Below are 11,470 nucleotides of genomic sequence, written 5' to 3'. Positions count from 1 at the left end.
AAAACCAAGATTTAAAGATCAATTTATTGAGAATGATTTTGTTATACAAATAATACACAACACGCTACAAAAGTCATGTTCGCCTCACACATGTGCTCGCCACTCGTCCTAGTTGGCGAGGCTGGCTAGCTCCCCAATAGCTCACTCATAGTTTGGTAAGCTCTTTGCTAGAACACTTACCATGTAATCTACCCATCTTTAACGCATCACATCAATAGATCATGCCTTTATATATTTATCGATGAATCGCTCTTTGAGACAGAAAAATAATCACTCAACAGATTTCCTTCATATTAATTTCTACTACTAAAAAGCAAACAATTCTTACATAAATATTGTAATTAGATAGCTAAGTTCAAACCCAGATAGAAGGTCTATTTATGAAGGAGCAAGAAAGCATGTAACTATGGTGGTGGAGGTCCAGGTGGCCCTGGAGGACCCATTGGACCACCAAAACAATCTCGAAACAGCCAGCAGCAGCACAGGAAGTTGACACTGCAAAAATAAACACAAAACCTTTCAGCATTCAAACACATGCCCCATGCCCAACTAATCTTCTTATTTGGATATAAATACCAAAAATATGTGGATACGATTCCAAAAAAAAAAAAAAAAACACAGTATATTCATTTTCATATTCATATGCAGCACTCATCTCAAATTAGAAAGCATCACAACAATGTAGTAAAATATGAGCTTTTTGACCCTCAGAACAACTAACCAAAACACCAGTTAAACGACTTGAAACAATTTTCATTCATAATTCAGCTACAAAGCCCTAATTAACTTACCAAGCACCAATTACATCACAGAAGCCACCAAAAAACCCTGGTCCGACCGGAGGGCCGCCCCACCCCGGTGGTCCCCCTGGTCCGGGAGGAGGACCCCCCCATCCCGGTGGCCCTCCTGGTCCGGGTGGAGGACCGCCCCATCCTGGTGGCCCTCCTGGTCCGGGTGGAGGACCGCCCCATCCTGGCCCTCCTGGCCCCGGAGGCCCTCCTGGCCCTCCTGGTCCACCTGGCCCCGGTGGCCCTCCTGGCCCACCTGGTCCCATTTTCTCCCAAGCGGCAACTAATGAACTTACAGAAGAATGGAGGGAAGGTAATAAGAAAGCTTGAAACTGGTGTCACGAATTGTTGGCAGTGATGGTGGATAGTAGGGGTTTTTATAGTTTGTTGGCCTTAACAAGGATGTATCTACCAAATCAGATTATGTGTGCCATATTTCTCCAACTGCCATTCTTAGACCTAACTTTCTCGAAAACTCTTGGCATTTGATCTTGTTTCCCAAGAAGAGCAATCGATTTTCCTCATTTGACCATGAAGTAAATGGGCATGTATTATCCACACTAGACCCAAGTCTCGAGAGGGGAAAAAATGACGATTTACTTTAAAAAATTACAGTCTAAGCTTTGACTAGTTGATGCCACACAACTCACTCTTGAAGTTTCTACTGTTCCATAATCTATCAGAACAGCTTGTGTAACAAAAAATAAATAAAGTGTTTTGGTTGGCATGTTTGACATAAATGGGCCTTGAATTATTCATTAAAAAACCAGCAAACACTAGGAGAGTTGAAGCCTAGCACACTAAAATAATGAGCACCTGCTGGAGTTTTTTGATGGAGTCAAAAGTATTTTTGTGCTGCTAAAGTCGATCCTTATTTTATATTTGAAATAAGTTTTAGGATACCTGATAATAAAGTTGTTTATAGGAAAAATCCCATGGTTAGGTGTTCATCATTTCCACCTCAAGTGTGCACTGAATTCTGTGTTTCAACTCAGAGCTTCAAATTTAAGGGTTTGGAATTTGGTAAAGATTAAAAAGATAAATTTGTTCTCCGTTTATTACTACTGTTTTTTTCCCCAAAATTGAACTTTGCTTTTTCTTATTCGTTTAAACTCTTAAACCCTAATCTTAAAAGCTAAAACCCCATTTCATTGATTCGGGAAACTGAAGTCACCAACAAAGTCCCAACAGTCAAAATAAAAGTAGCTCGCTTATTCGAACAGCTCAGAGAGCATTTGTCTCTGCTGCTTCGAAAACCCTAACTAATGGCAGCCAATCACGAATCGCATTTGCATATTCACTACTCCAATTTAACCCCCAAACCCACAAATCGCCTTTCACAGCCAACATCATCAGAATCCTAAGCAACGAGATCGAGTACCAGCATGACTACGCTCCACCCCATCAGGTAACTATTTATTTCTATCAAAACGATTTGCACCCAAATTTTAATTTAATTCATTTACGGTCCAAGACGGAGCGGTAGAGAAGTGGATGAGAATGAGGGGAAAATACGGAGAATATGAAGTTGTGTTTTTGTTCCTAAGACTGGAGAAGATAGCAGTGGGGAGAATGTTGATATTTCCAAAGGTGAAGGTCATCCTGGTATGGAAAATTTGTGCTTAGCTTGTGCTGATCATTTAGCACGAGTATATGATGAATAAGGATAGGATTGAATTCATCCAGTGGGTGGGAAATGTCAACACATATGTTTTGTTTTAGTTAAAAAGAATTGTTGGGGGTTCACTAAATAAACATCCAAACTCATTAACATTTCAGATCATGTGCTGGGCGTGTCTGAAAAATAGGTTTAAAATTTTGTTCAAGTTTAATCTAAATAAAAATTATTAAAATTTAAACTTGATCTAGTCCACTCAAATTAATTTTTTATATTATTATTTTTATAAAAATTATATTTTAAAAAATATAATATATCAAGTACAATAAAAATATTACAATAAATATTTATTCACAAATTGAAAATAAATTTAAAAAAACCTTTACACTTAAATAAAATTAAAATATGTACAATTTAACGAGTAAATATTTCTAAAATAATAATAAAATTAACAATAAACAATAGTTGTATAATATCTAAAAAATATCAATAAAATAGTAGCAATATAATAACGAAATGACATTAAAGCAATAATAAAATAGTGACAAAACAACAATAAATTTTTTTTACAAACTCAGGTTGGGTCAAGTCTGGCCAAAAAAAACTTACACAAAGTCCGGTCCATTTAAAAATTGGGTTTTTATTTTTTTGTTTAAACTTATTTTTTGAGTTCATATTTTTACCTAAATCTTTGCACGAAAATTTACACTTTTCATGCAGAGCTTCGAGCTGACCTATGATTAGCTCTATTCCCTTAAGCTCATTCTATGCCATGTGATTTTTTTAAAAATTTTTAATTTAATTTTATCTTCACTCAACACTTATTGTTGAGATTTTTGTCTGATTCATGTTCTGTTCGAAGGTATTATCTCTCTATTCCATGTCTTGTTTGAAACAGGTGGTGATTTCAGTTTCTTGGGCTGAAAGGTTCTTACAGCATCTTTGACAAAACAATATTGTAGGCCACTGGAATGGTTATTTGGATATGGAGAACTTTATCTCTTTCATCATCTCCTTAAATGAATGGACTGTTGATCATGAGTAGTTTTATGGATAAGGATCAATGCTTTATCTTTACCAGATACCCTTGAATTTGAAGCTTTAATTCAGAAGGCTTGTCAACTGGTTAGCAAGGCTTATCAAGTTCTTGCCGATAGACTTTATATATGGAAGGCTCATTCATTTGGTGTGGTGTGCGATTTGGCATGCTAGAAGATTGAATCATTCTTGTTCAACTACTTACCTCTAGTTTTTATTTGTATTTTTGTGTTGAGATTTTCATATGCTCTTTAGTATTTAGAATTCTTGTATGTTGAACAAGAGAAGTGACATCGGGTATATGTTAGTTGATTTATTCTTCTTTATTGGGACCGCATGAAGTCTACTTGTAAGGGAGTTGTTAGGATTTAGCCGATAAAGACATGTTTCAATTGGTTGATTGAATAAGATTATATTTTAAGTGAGGCTTCATAGACTGTAAGACTGTTGCGTTTGAATTACGTTAACAAAATTTGATTTTGTTGTTTCTTTTCTGTATTGCTTTTTAATTTTTCATGAGTCTATGATTTCTATTCTATTTTAAGTTGTAACAAACTTTAGTAAAGTTGAGTATTCTGTTACTGCTTATTAGAAGTGGTTTGAATAAAAAAAGAACTCGTAGAGATTGCCTTTGCAATCTAAAAATTGTTGAGATGAGATAAATTGTTTTTTTTTCTTTTCAAATTATTAGTTAGATTATATAACTTGGGTTTCTGAGTTCACTGTTCTTGTTTTATTTGTATAGTTAGCTTAGCTTTGTAATTTATAACAAGTTTTTTAAAGTTTACAACTTTTGTCTTTTGTCTTGTTTTTTTTTCCTTTTTTCTTTTAATTTTAAATATGATTTTCGAAATTGCTTTCAATAGATTGATGTTTTTCATATTGCTTTCTTTTATTTTAAAAAATCTACTAATATTGGGGGCTACTTTCACCATATTGGATCATAAAGATTTCCTATTGCTTATCTTTTTTGACTAAAATATATATTTCCAAGCAAAAAGTATTTTTTTTGAAATAAATTCTTTTATATCGTATAACTTCTTTTTGCAATTTATATGAAATTTTGATCTAAGACTCGGTCATATAAATAATAAATTTGATAAAATCTTTTAAGTTATATAATTCCCCTTATTTTTAAAATTTGACGAAATAAATATATTCATAAGAAAAAACTAAAATGTATAATGGTACATTAATACATAACACTTATATACTAACACATGGTAAAACGAATAATATATAGCATCCCTCCTTTATATGAAGCGTACCAGACATGACCTATCTGGCCATTTAACCAAACCCACATAGAATGGCTGGTAGTGCCCATTGCCAATAAATATGGTTTGGGTGGGGAAAGGTTGTGAATGTTACAGAGGCAAATATGTATCTGCAATTCTAAAGCATTCATTCACCAATGACATGAGTAGTAAGCATTGAAAAAATATCAGTAAAAAACATACAGGAAATCTCAAGAAATCTTTTTGCACCGAAAAAATGAATGTTACATCATTCTTCACTGGTTTGAATGAACATGACAACAATCACCTATGGGATGAAATAAACACCAATATATACTAAAAGGGAACAATTAACTTTAAACATAAATATCAGCTAAAGAAGAAATGGACTTGGAAGCATTTATTAGAGGTTTTTTTTCTTTCCTTCTTATGTTCTCCGGTCTCCATTAATCTAAACAGTGTACAGTTTGAAACACAACTTTTAAGAACTGAGAAATAAAGATATACATAACAGTGGAAACTTATACTCAAGGGTCCAACAAATTAGAGAGATTCTTTGGGGGCTAAAAAGAATAAAAAAGTAAAGGTAACAAAAAATATAAAGAAAAATTGATTTCAACCCTTTAACAAAACAATACATGCTTCTATGACAAAAAACAAACAAGAACCTATTAAATATACTTGCATTAAGTAGCAGTGTAAGACTCCATGAAAACGATATCAGCAAATGCATTCAACCGCTTTCATAAATCACTTTCTTACGTATGCACTGAGAGTTTAAAGTATGCTTTTCTTCCCTTTAACACGGGAGTCGCCACTTTTGTCCTTTTGGGATCCTGTGGGAGGTTTAGGTGGTTCGTGTGAATCTCCTCCAACATGCTTTTTTCGCCTTGGAGCACCCATGCTAGTAGAGTCTACCAATGGACCAGACCAAGTTTGAATCGGCTCTTTTGAATAAGTAAATGATGTAGAGCTGAAGGGGACATCTGGAGGAACAAATGAAGGATCGATGTGCTGTGATGCTCCTAAAGGAAAGCCGAGTGCTCCATCCTGGTGTGGTGGAGGAAACTTTTCGCTTTTGCTCTTTGCATTCGCATGGGTTATTAAGCGCCTTCTCTGCTTCACAAGGAAACCTCAAATTAGTTGAAGATACCATAAGATTTAAAAAGGGAACCAAATGCCAACTGCTGCTAAACCTAGAACCTCTTGGAGTAGACATCTTACTATATGAATTAATATTTGCAAATACTCTAAAGTAGATGTTACAAAAGGGGCAAGCAACTAGACATAGCTGCATTAATATATTAGGCTAAAATTTAAGCCCAATTGAAATGGGACAAGATCTTACTAGGAAACTATGTTACTCGAACTCTAGTGTGAGTGCCAAGCACAAGCATGTTTCCTTCACAGATATGTTCAAAATTTTCTCAGTTTTTGTAATTGGAGGGTCATATCCGCAAACCCATATTCAGATATGAACCGAATACATGTAGCAAACATGGGTACTTCAAGAAAAAAGAGGAGTCCGAGCAGCATAGCTACAAATAATGAAATACAAACTTGCAATGCCAAATCACCATGAGTAATTGTGCATTCATTGTGTATTTAACTTCCTATCTACCAATAGAACCTGCAACAACTTCTGCTATCAAATCCTAGTCATCTATCTTTAGGGATTTTTTTTCCCAGTGTAGATATGCAACCAAATGCATCTAAGCCAACACGATAGTTGTTGCTAACAAAAGTAAATTATCAGACATACATCAAGATTAGACTGAAGCTCAGCATTGGCTTCTGGAGCAGGAATTGCCCTTGCACGATCACGTGTCCTTGTCTTTCTTGCACCATCACCCTGAGCTTTATTAGCAGCTCTGAGTCTGCACAGTTACACCAGAAAGAGAAAGGGTTCATAGAAAATTAGTGGAAATATAATGGACAGGCACATGCCATGGTGCTTTCAAATGCACATTTAGAGTGTAGTCAAACTCAAATGGAACCAATGAAAAACGCAGAATGATGACTCAACTTTGAACCCATGGCAGTAGCTCCACATTGAACAATTCAAATATTATTGCACATGGTTAACAACACTAGAGTATCTATCCCTACCAGCAAATTTAGGAATTCCTAGGGTTCTAACAAGCTTGACCATCTACATGTAGGGAAGAATCTTTAACACGTTCCAGAATAAGCAAACAACATCCATAAAACCTGAATATCTTTTCAAGCAAACCACATTAGTTTGTATGCCTCTCACCATTTCCGAAAGTATATGGGTGACGGGTTTCCAAAAGGGAAGGTGCTTAAGGGTCCATATCATTCTTATGCATATGCATAGAAGTGAATATACCATAAATCCATCAAATTGAAACAAACAACATTAATCAGCCAGCACAGTTGTAGAAGAGCCAATGATTCAAGTCAACAGAAAGCAAAAGCAAAAGAATTGACCTTCGAGCTTCATCGTCTCGCCGTTTTGCATCCATCTCTTTGCTGGGTGGGTATTTTGGGAGGCTGGAAGGTTCACAAGCATAAGGTTCTGTCATAAAGAACTGCACAAGAACAATAAAACAGTGTTAAAGAAAAAGGAACACTTCTAGAAATGGTTATCTTCAAAACAAAGCAATCTTTAGATATAAAAGTTAAAAGATACCAACAGAAGGTAGAACCAGAGTGTTCACAGAAATCAAACAACTCACGTCACTTTGCAGTGCAGAAGTGGCAGTCAGACGTTCCGCCGGATCAATTGCAAGAAGAGTGTCAATGAGGGGCAGCGATGATGCTGGAAAATCTTTAAATGTCTCTTTTATGCATCTTTTATATGGCTCTCGAGGCTTAAATAAGGTTGCATTGGGCAACTTCGATTTTTTCCAGTATTCATCTGATGGTGAACCGCATAGCTTGTATATTTTATGTAGTTGCTCTACCTAATCAAGCATAAATAATATGCATATAGTTAGTAATAATAAGTGGTAGTACAACTACGTCGAATCACCTATTCGAATCACCTACTCACGTTCAACATTTGATACTGTAATTTCTTGGTTGCAATAAAGTAGCAATTTTCAAAAAGTAAGTGATGCCCAAACATCCTCCCTCTCTAATCTTGCAGTCATGTGGACATAATCTAAAGAATGTTAAACTGAATAAACAGCAAATTAAGCAGAATATACCTCCGTTCGACCAGGCATAATGGGCTTGCCAGCCAAGAGCTCAGCTAAAATGCATCCAGCACTCCAGAGGTCCACACCAACACCATAATCTGTAGCTCCAAGAAGAAGCTCAGGGGCTCGATACCAAAGAGTAACCACCCGACTAGTCATTGGATGCTTGCGGTTTGGGTCAAAGAATGTCGCTAACCCAAAATCAGCAATCTTTAGTACTCCCCCATCATCAATAAGAAGATTTGAGCCCTTAATATCGCGATGAAGCACTCCGCGGTTGTGACAGTGCTCAAGACCAGAGAGTAGTTGATGCATGTAGCATTTAACCTATAACATACATTATAACCATATTTCTTGAGTCACTACCTACCTAACCAAGCATGTAAACCATGGATTTTACTATAATATATCACAAGTTGGAGCTTACCTGTGGTTCTGAAAACTTTACTATTGGGCTTGCCGCAAGCCCAGCCAAATCATGCTCCATGTACTGGAATACCAAATACAAACTACAAGACATCCTCGAAGTAACTAAACCTTCCAATTTTACAACATTGGGATGATCCAACCTCCGCAATATGAGAATCTCTCTAGCCATGAATTTTACACTCTCAGGTTCAAGATTATCAAACCGGACCTTCTTTAGAGCAACAATTTTCCCTGTTACCATATCTTTAGCTTTGTACACATTGCTATATGTTCCTGAGCCAATCTACCATCAACAAGGAATGGTAAGTATCCGAATCAACATACCAACTTCAAAAGTATCCAATAATGAAGAACAAGACCGACAATTAAACTGCATTTGAGATGATGTAACAAAAGGTAAAAGTTTCAATATATCATAGATTAAACAAAGAACAAAACTACAAATATAAAATAGAACAACAAGTTATATTCACTATTATTTCAAAACAAACTGAATTTTGCAACATCATTACTAAACAAGGATAAATAAACACAAAATATTAAACAAAAAAAAAAAGGCTACCTTATCAATCTTCTCAAATGTATCAGCCTTCCGTGGAATCCACCCATTAAGTGCCTCGCCACAGGCATCTGACAGCCACGAAGGCCATCCAGCTGCCACCTGCTCTCCACGCGAATGCTTGGGTAGGTTACTCAACCTGGGGTTTGGCTTTGACCTTCTTCTTTCCCCCTTTTGTTTCCTTTCCCCATCAGATTTTTCCTCCTTTTGGGTACCCTCATTTTCAACCCCTACAACACTAGCATCAGTCTTCGCAGCCGTAACATGCTCTACTTTCCTATTGCATTCAAAGCTAGCATTCCTACTCGCTCTAGACTCTGAAACAATCCCAGAAGATACCTCTCTTCCGAAAACACACCCCATTTCTTAAATCTAAACCTCATTTCCCAACATATTCCAATCTGTGTCTTCCTCTAAATGAACAATTAACCACCCACAAATCAAACAACTTCAAAAAAGAGTGATCAAGCTGATAAATCTGTAAAAAAGAAAAATTAAAATAAAACCCAAATAAAACTAACAATCTAAACTATTAATATCAGGTAGAGTTCAACTGAGCAAAAAATAATAATAATAATAATAAAACCCTACCGTTTGACTGCTAGATTTGGGAAGTTCAAGATTCAGCTAAAAATGAAAAAGAAAAAACCTTGGGGATGAGTAAAAAGGGTGGAAATTTAAGAGGTTTTAAAGAAGAAAGTTATGGAAGTCAAATCGAAAATGATCTGAAAGTGCAACAAAGAGAGAAAGTGGGAGAGTCAGAAGAAGGTTATTTCTTGGTGTTGTTATGCAAAGAGAGAAGAAAAATTGATACTTACTTTGGTTGAATCTGAAACAGAACAGAGATTTCTTTCATTTCTTTCATGTTTTCTATTGGTAAAATGGTTTTTTGCTCTCTTCGTTTTCTGCTGTTTTGGACTTTTCCCCTTTTCCTTTATTTTATATCAAATAAACAAAAAATGAGTGTAGGCGTAGATCTAATTATTGTTTTTTTGCTCTTCTTTCCCTTCAATTATATTTAATTTTTTGGTTAAATTTTAATTTTCCACTTTTATTATTTAAATTTATTCTTGAGAAAAAAGTAATTTCCATAAAAATTTTAATTCTATTTTTTTGTAAAATTTAATTTATTAAATTATTTAATAAATAAAAGTGAAATTTCAATGGTAAATTGAATGCCAATTAAGTGTATAAGTTACCAATATATATTAAATTTTAAAGATAAAATAATTTTAATAATTGATTTAAAAATAATAATGGTGTGGGTAATTATTTATGGTTGAGTAAATAAGGTTGGTATTTTATTAATGAAAAAAAAAAGAGAGTAGAGTATTGTTGAAGTATTTGGGACAAAATTGGTGAGTATTTTAATTGGAATTGCATTAAATAAGGGAGGATAAGTTGAAAAAGGAGGTAAGGTGAAATCAGCTATTATTTTTAAAAGGGAGACAAGACATATTTAGTGGTTTGGTTACTTGACATCAAATGAAAGTTGTTTATTATTGTGTTGGGTTGGATTTGCTGTCAATGTTTGAGTTTCACCCAAGTAATTTTCTGTTTTCCTTTTTTTTTATCCTTCAAGTCTTGGTTAAATTTATTTATGTTAAATATGTTCTCAGTCCCCGTAATTTGATGAAATTTAAAATTTAATCCTTATGCTCTTTTTTATTTATTTAAAAATTTCAATCTAATCATCTAAATTTTAGAGTTTTTATCCGTTAAGACTCAATTAAGATTATATATTTTAATTTTGGTTAGGTTGTATTTATATTTGAATATGTGTTTACTATAAATATTTTTAAAAATTAAAAAATTCAGAAAAGTATGTTTTATTTGTAACATTTTTTCAAATTTATTACCCAAACTTGAATTTTTTATTATTAAATAATAATTCAAACCGTATGTTGAATCTATTTAACCGAATGGAATAATCCAACCTTAGAACAAATGTCCTTTTTTTTTCTTTCTTTCTTGTCAATTTCGTCCTCAATTTTGTCTCACATTTGCAATGCTAAGGTGCAATATATAAATATATATAATATTTTATGTATTAAAGCTATTAACATCTAGAAAAAGATAATCCATCAAGGTTGCTTTTAAAAGAGAGAAAGATCCTAGTATAATTCATGTACTCAATAAAGCTTCTATTTTTAATTCCTAATATTACTACTTTATTTTTTTTCCTTTTTTTAATCAAAATATATGAAATAAAAGTACTAGCAAATTCTCCAACACCTATTCTTCATTTTGGGGAGTGTCTAGTATTTATCAGACAGTTTGTAGGCACTTAAGAAAGATAAGTGAAATAGGCATGACGTCACGAGTCAAGACATCGTGACGAGTTCTCCAATTGACGGAGACGGCGATGTCGTGACAAGCATGCATGGGACGTTATGATGGTACGACATACTTCTCAAGTAATACAGTTGTGTTTTGACAATCAAGCAGGACTTCTTCCAGTTGAACTCTGATTACTTCAGTGATATTTTAGTTATTTTAACCTTTTAAACTTAGTTTATTTAAAGAGGCCTTGTATCTCTGTTTCGATAGGGCAATTAAAGATGTAGTACTACAAAGATTTTCTTTTTGGGCGACAAGATGTAGTCATAGATGAGTTTTGGTGAGATTTTTCGTGC

At 34.3% G+C, this 11,470-nt stretch overlaps 2 protein-coding genes and 1 long non-coding RNA gene across 10 annotated transcripts; 1 reads left to right on the top strand and 2 right to left on the bottom strand.

Annotated features, from left to right (window-relative positions):
* LOC107888580 (cuticle collagen 2) lies at nucleotides 1-1,306 on the bottom strand. Its single transcript, XM_016812746.2, has 2 exons — nucleotides 792-1,306; nucleotides 1-495 (listed from the first exon to the last, which is right to left on the bottom strand). Exons 1-2 carry the CDS (start codon nucleotides 1,052-1,054, stop codon nucleotides 405-407), a joined length of 354 nt encoding a protein of 117 aa, XP_016668235.1. The 5' UTR covers nucleotides 1,055-1,306; the 3' UTR covers nucleotides 1-404.
* A 145-nt stretch (nucleotides 1,307-1,451) lies between these two features.
* Nucleotides 1,452-3,876, top strand: LOC121209869 (uncharacterized). Its single transcript, XR_005905020.1, has 2 exons — nucleotides 1,452-2,196; nucleotides 3,305-3,876. It is a non-coding gene; the product is annotated as an uncharacterized lncRNA (long non-coding RNA).
* A 1,180-nt stretch (nucleotides 3,877-5,056) lies between these two features.
* Nucleotides 5,057-9,805, bottom strand: LOC107888590 (probable serine/threonine-protein kinase At1g54610). Of its 8 annotated transcripts, none has more exons than XM_016812771.2 (9): nucleotides 9,653-9,763; nucleotides 9,426-9,461; nucleotides 8,838-9,312; nucleotides 8,274-8,558; nucleotides 7,856-8,173; nucleotides 7,382-7,609; nucleotides 7,134-7,234; nucleotides 6,445-6,559; nucleotides 5,057-5,801 (listed from the first exon to the last, which is right to left on the bottom strand). In XM_016812771.2, the coding sequence occupies exons 3-9, from the start codon at nucleotides 9,195-9,197 to the stop codon at nucleotides 5,460-5,462; spliced, it is 1,749 nt and encodes a 582-aa protein (XP_016668260.1). In that variant the 5' UTR covers nucleotides 9,198-9,312; nucleotides 9,426-9,461; nucleotides 9,653-9,763; the 3' UTR covers nucleotides 5,057-5,459. The 8 variants fall into 8 exon arrangements, with proteins under 8 accessions (XP_016668260.1, XP_040937650.1, XP_016668251.1 ...); XM_041081716.1 differs by having other exon boundaries at nucleotides 5,057-5,798; nucleotides 9,653-9,760; XM_016812762.2 differs by having other exon boundaries at nucleotides 9,426-9,559; nucleotides 9,653-9,758.
* Between the last annotated feature and the right edge of the window lie 1,665 nt (nucleotides 9,806-11,470).

This window comes from Gossypium hirsutum, chromosome A11 (assembly GCF_007990345.1).
Source record: "Gossypium hirsutum isolate 1008001.06 chromosome A11, Gossypium_hirsutum_v2.1, whole genome shotgun sequence".
In the NCBI taxonomy this organism is placed as follows: Eukaryota; Viridiplantae; Streptophyta; class Magnoliopsida; order Malvales; family Malvaceae; genus Gossypium; species Gossypium hirsutum.
Note: the sequence above shows the minus strand (reverse complement) of the source record. Positions and strands in the feature narration are given on the sequence as shown.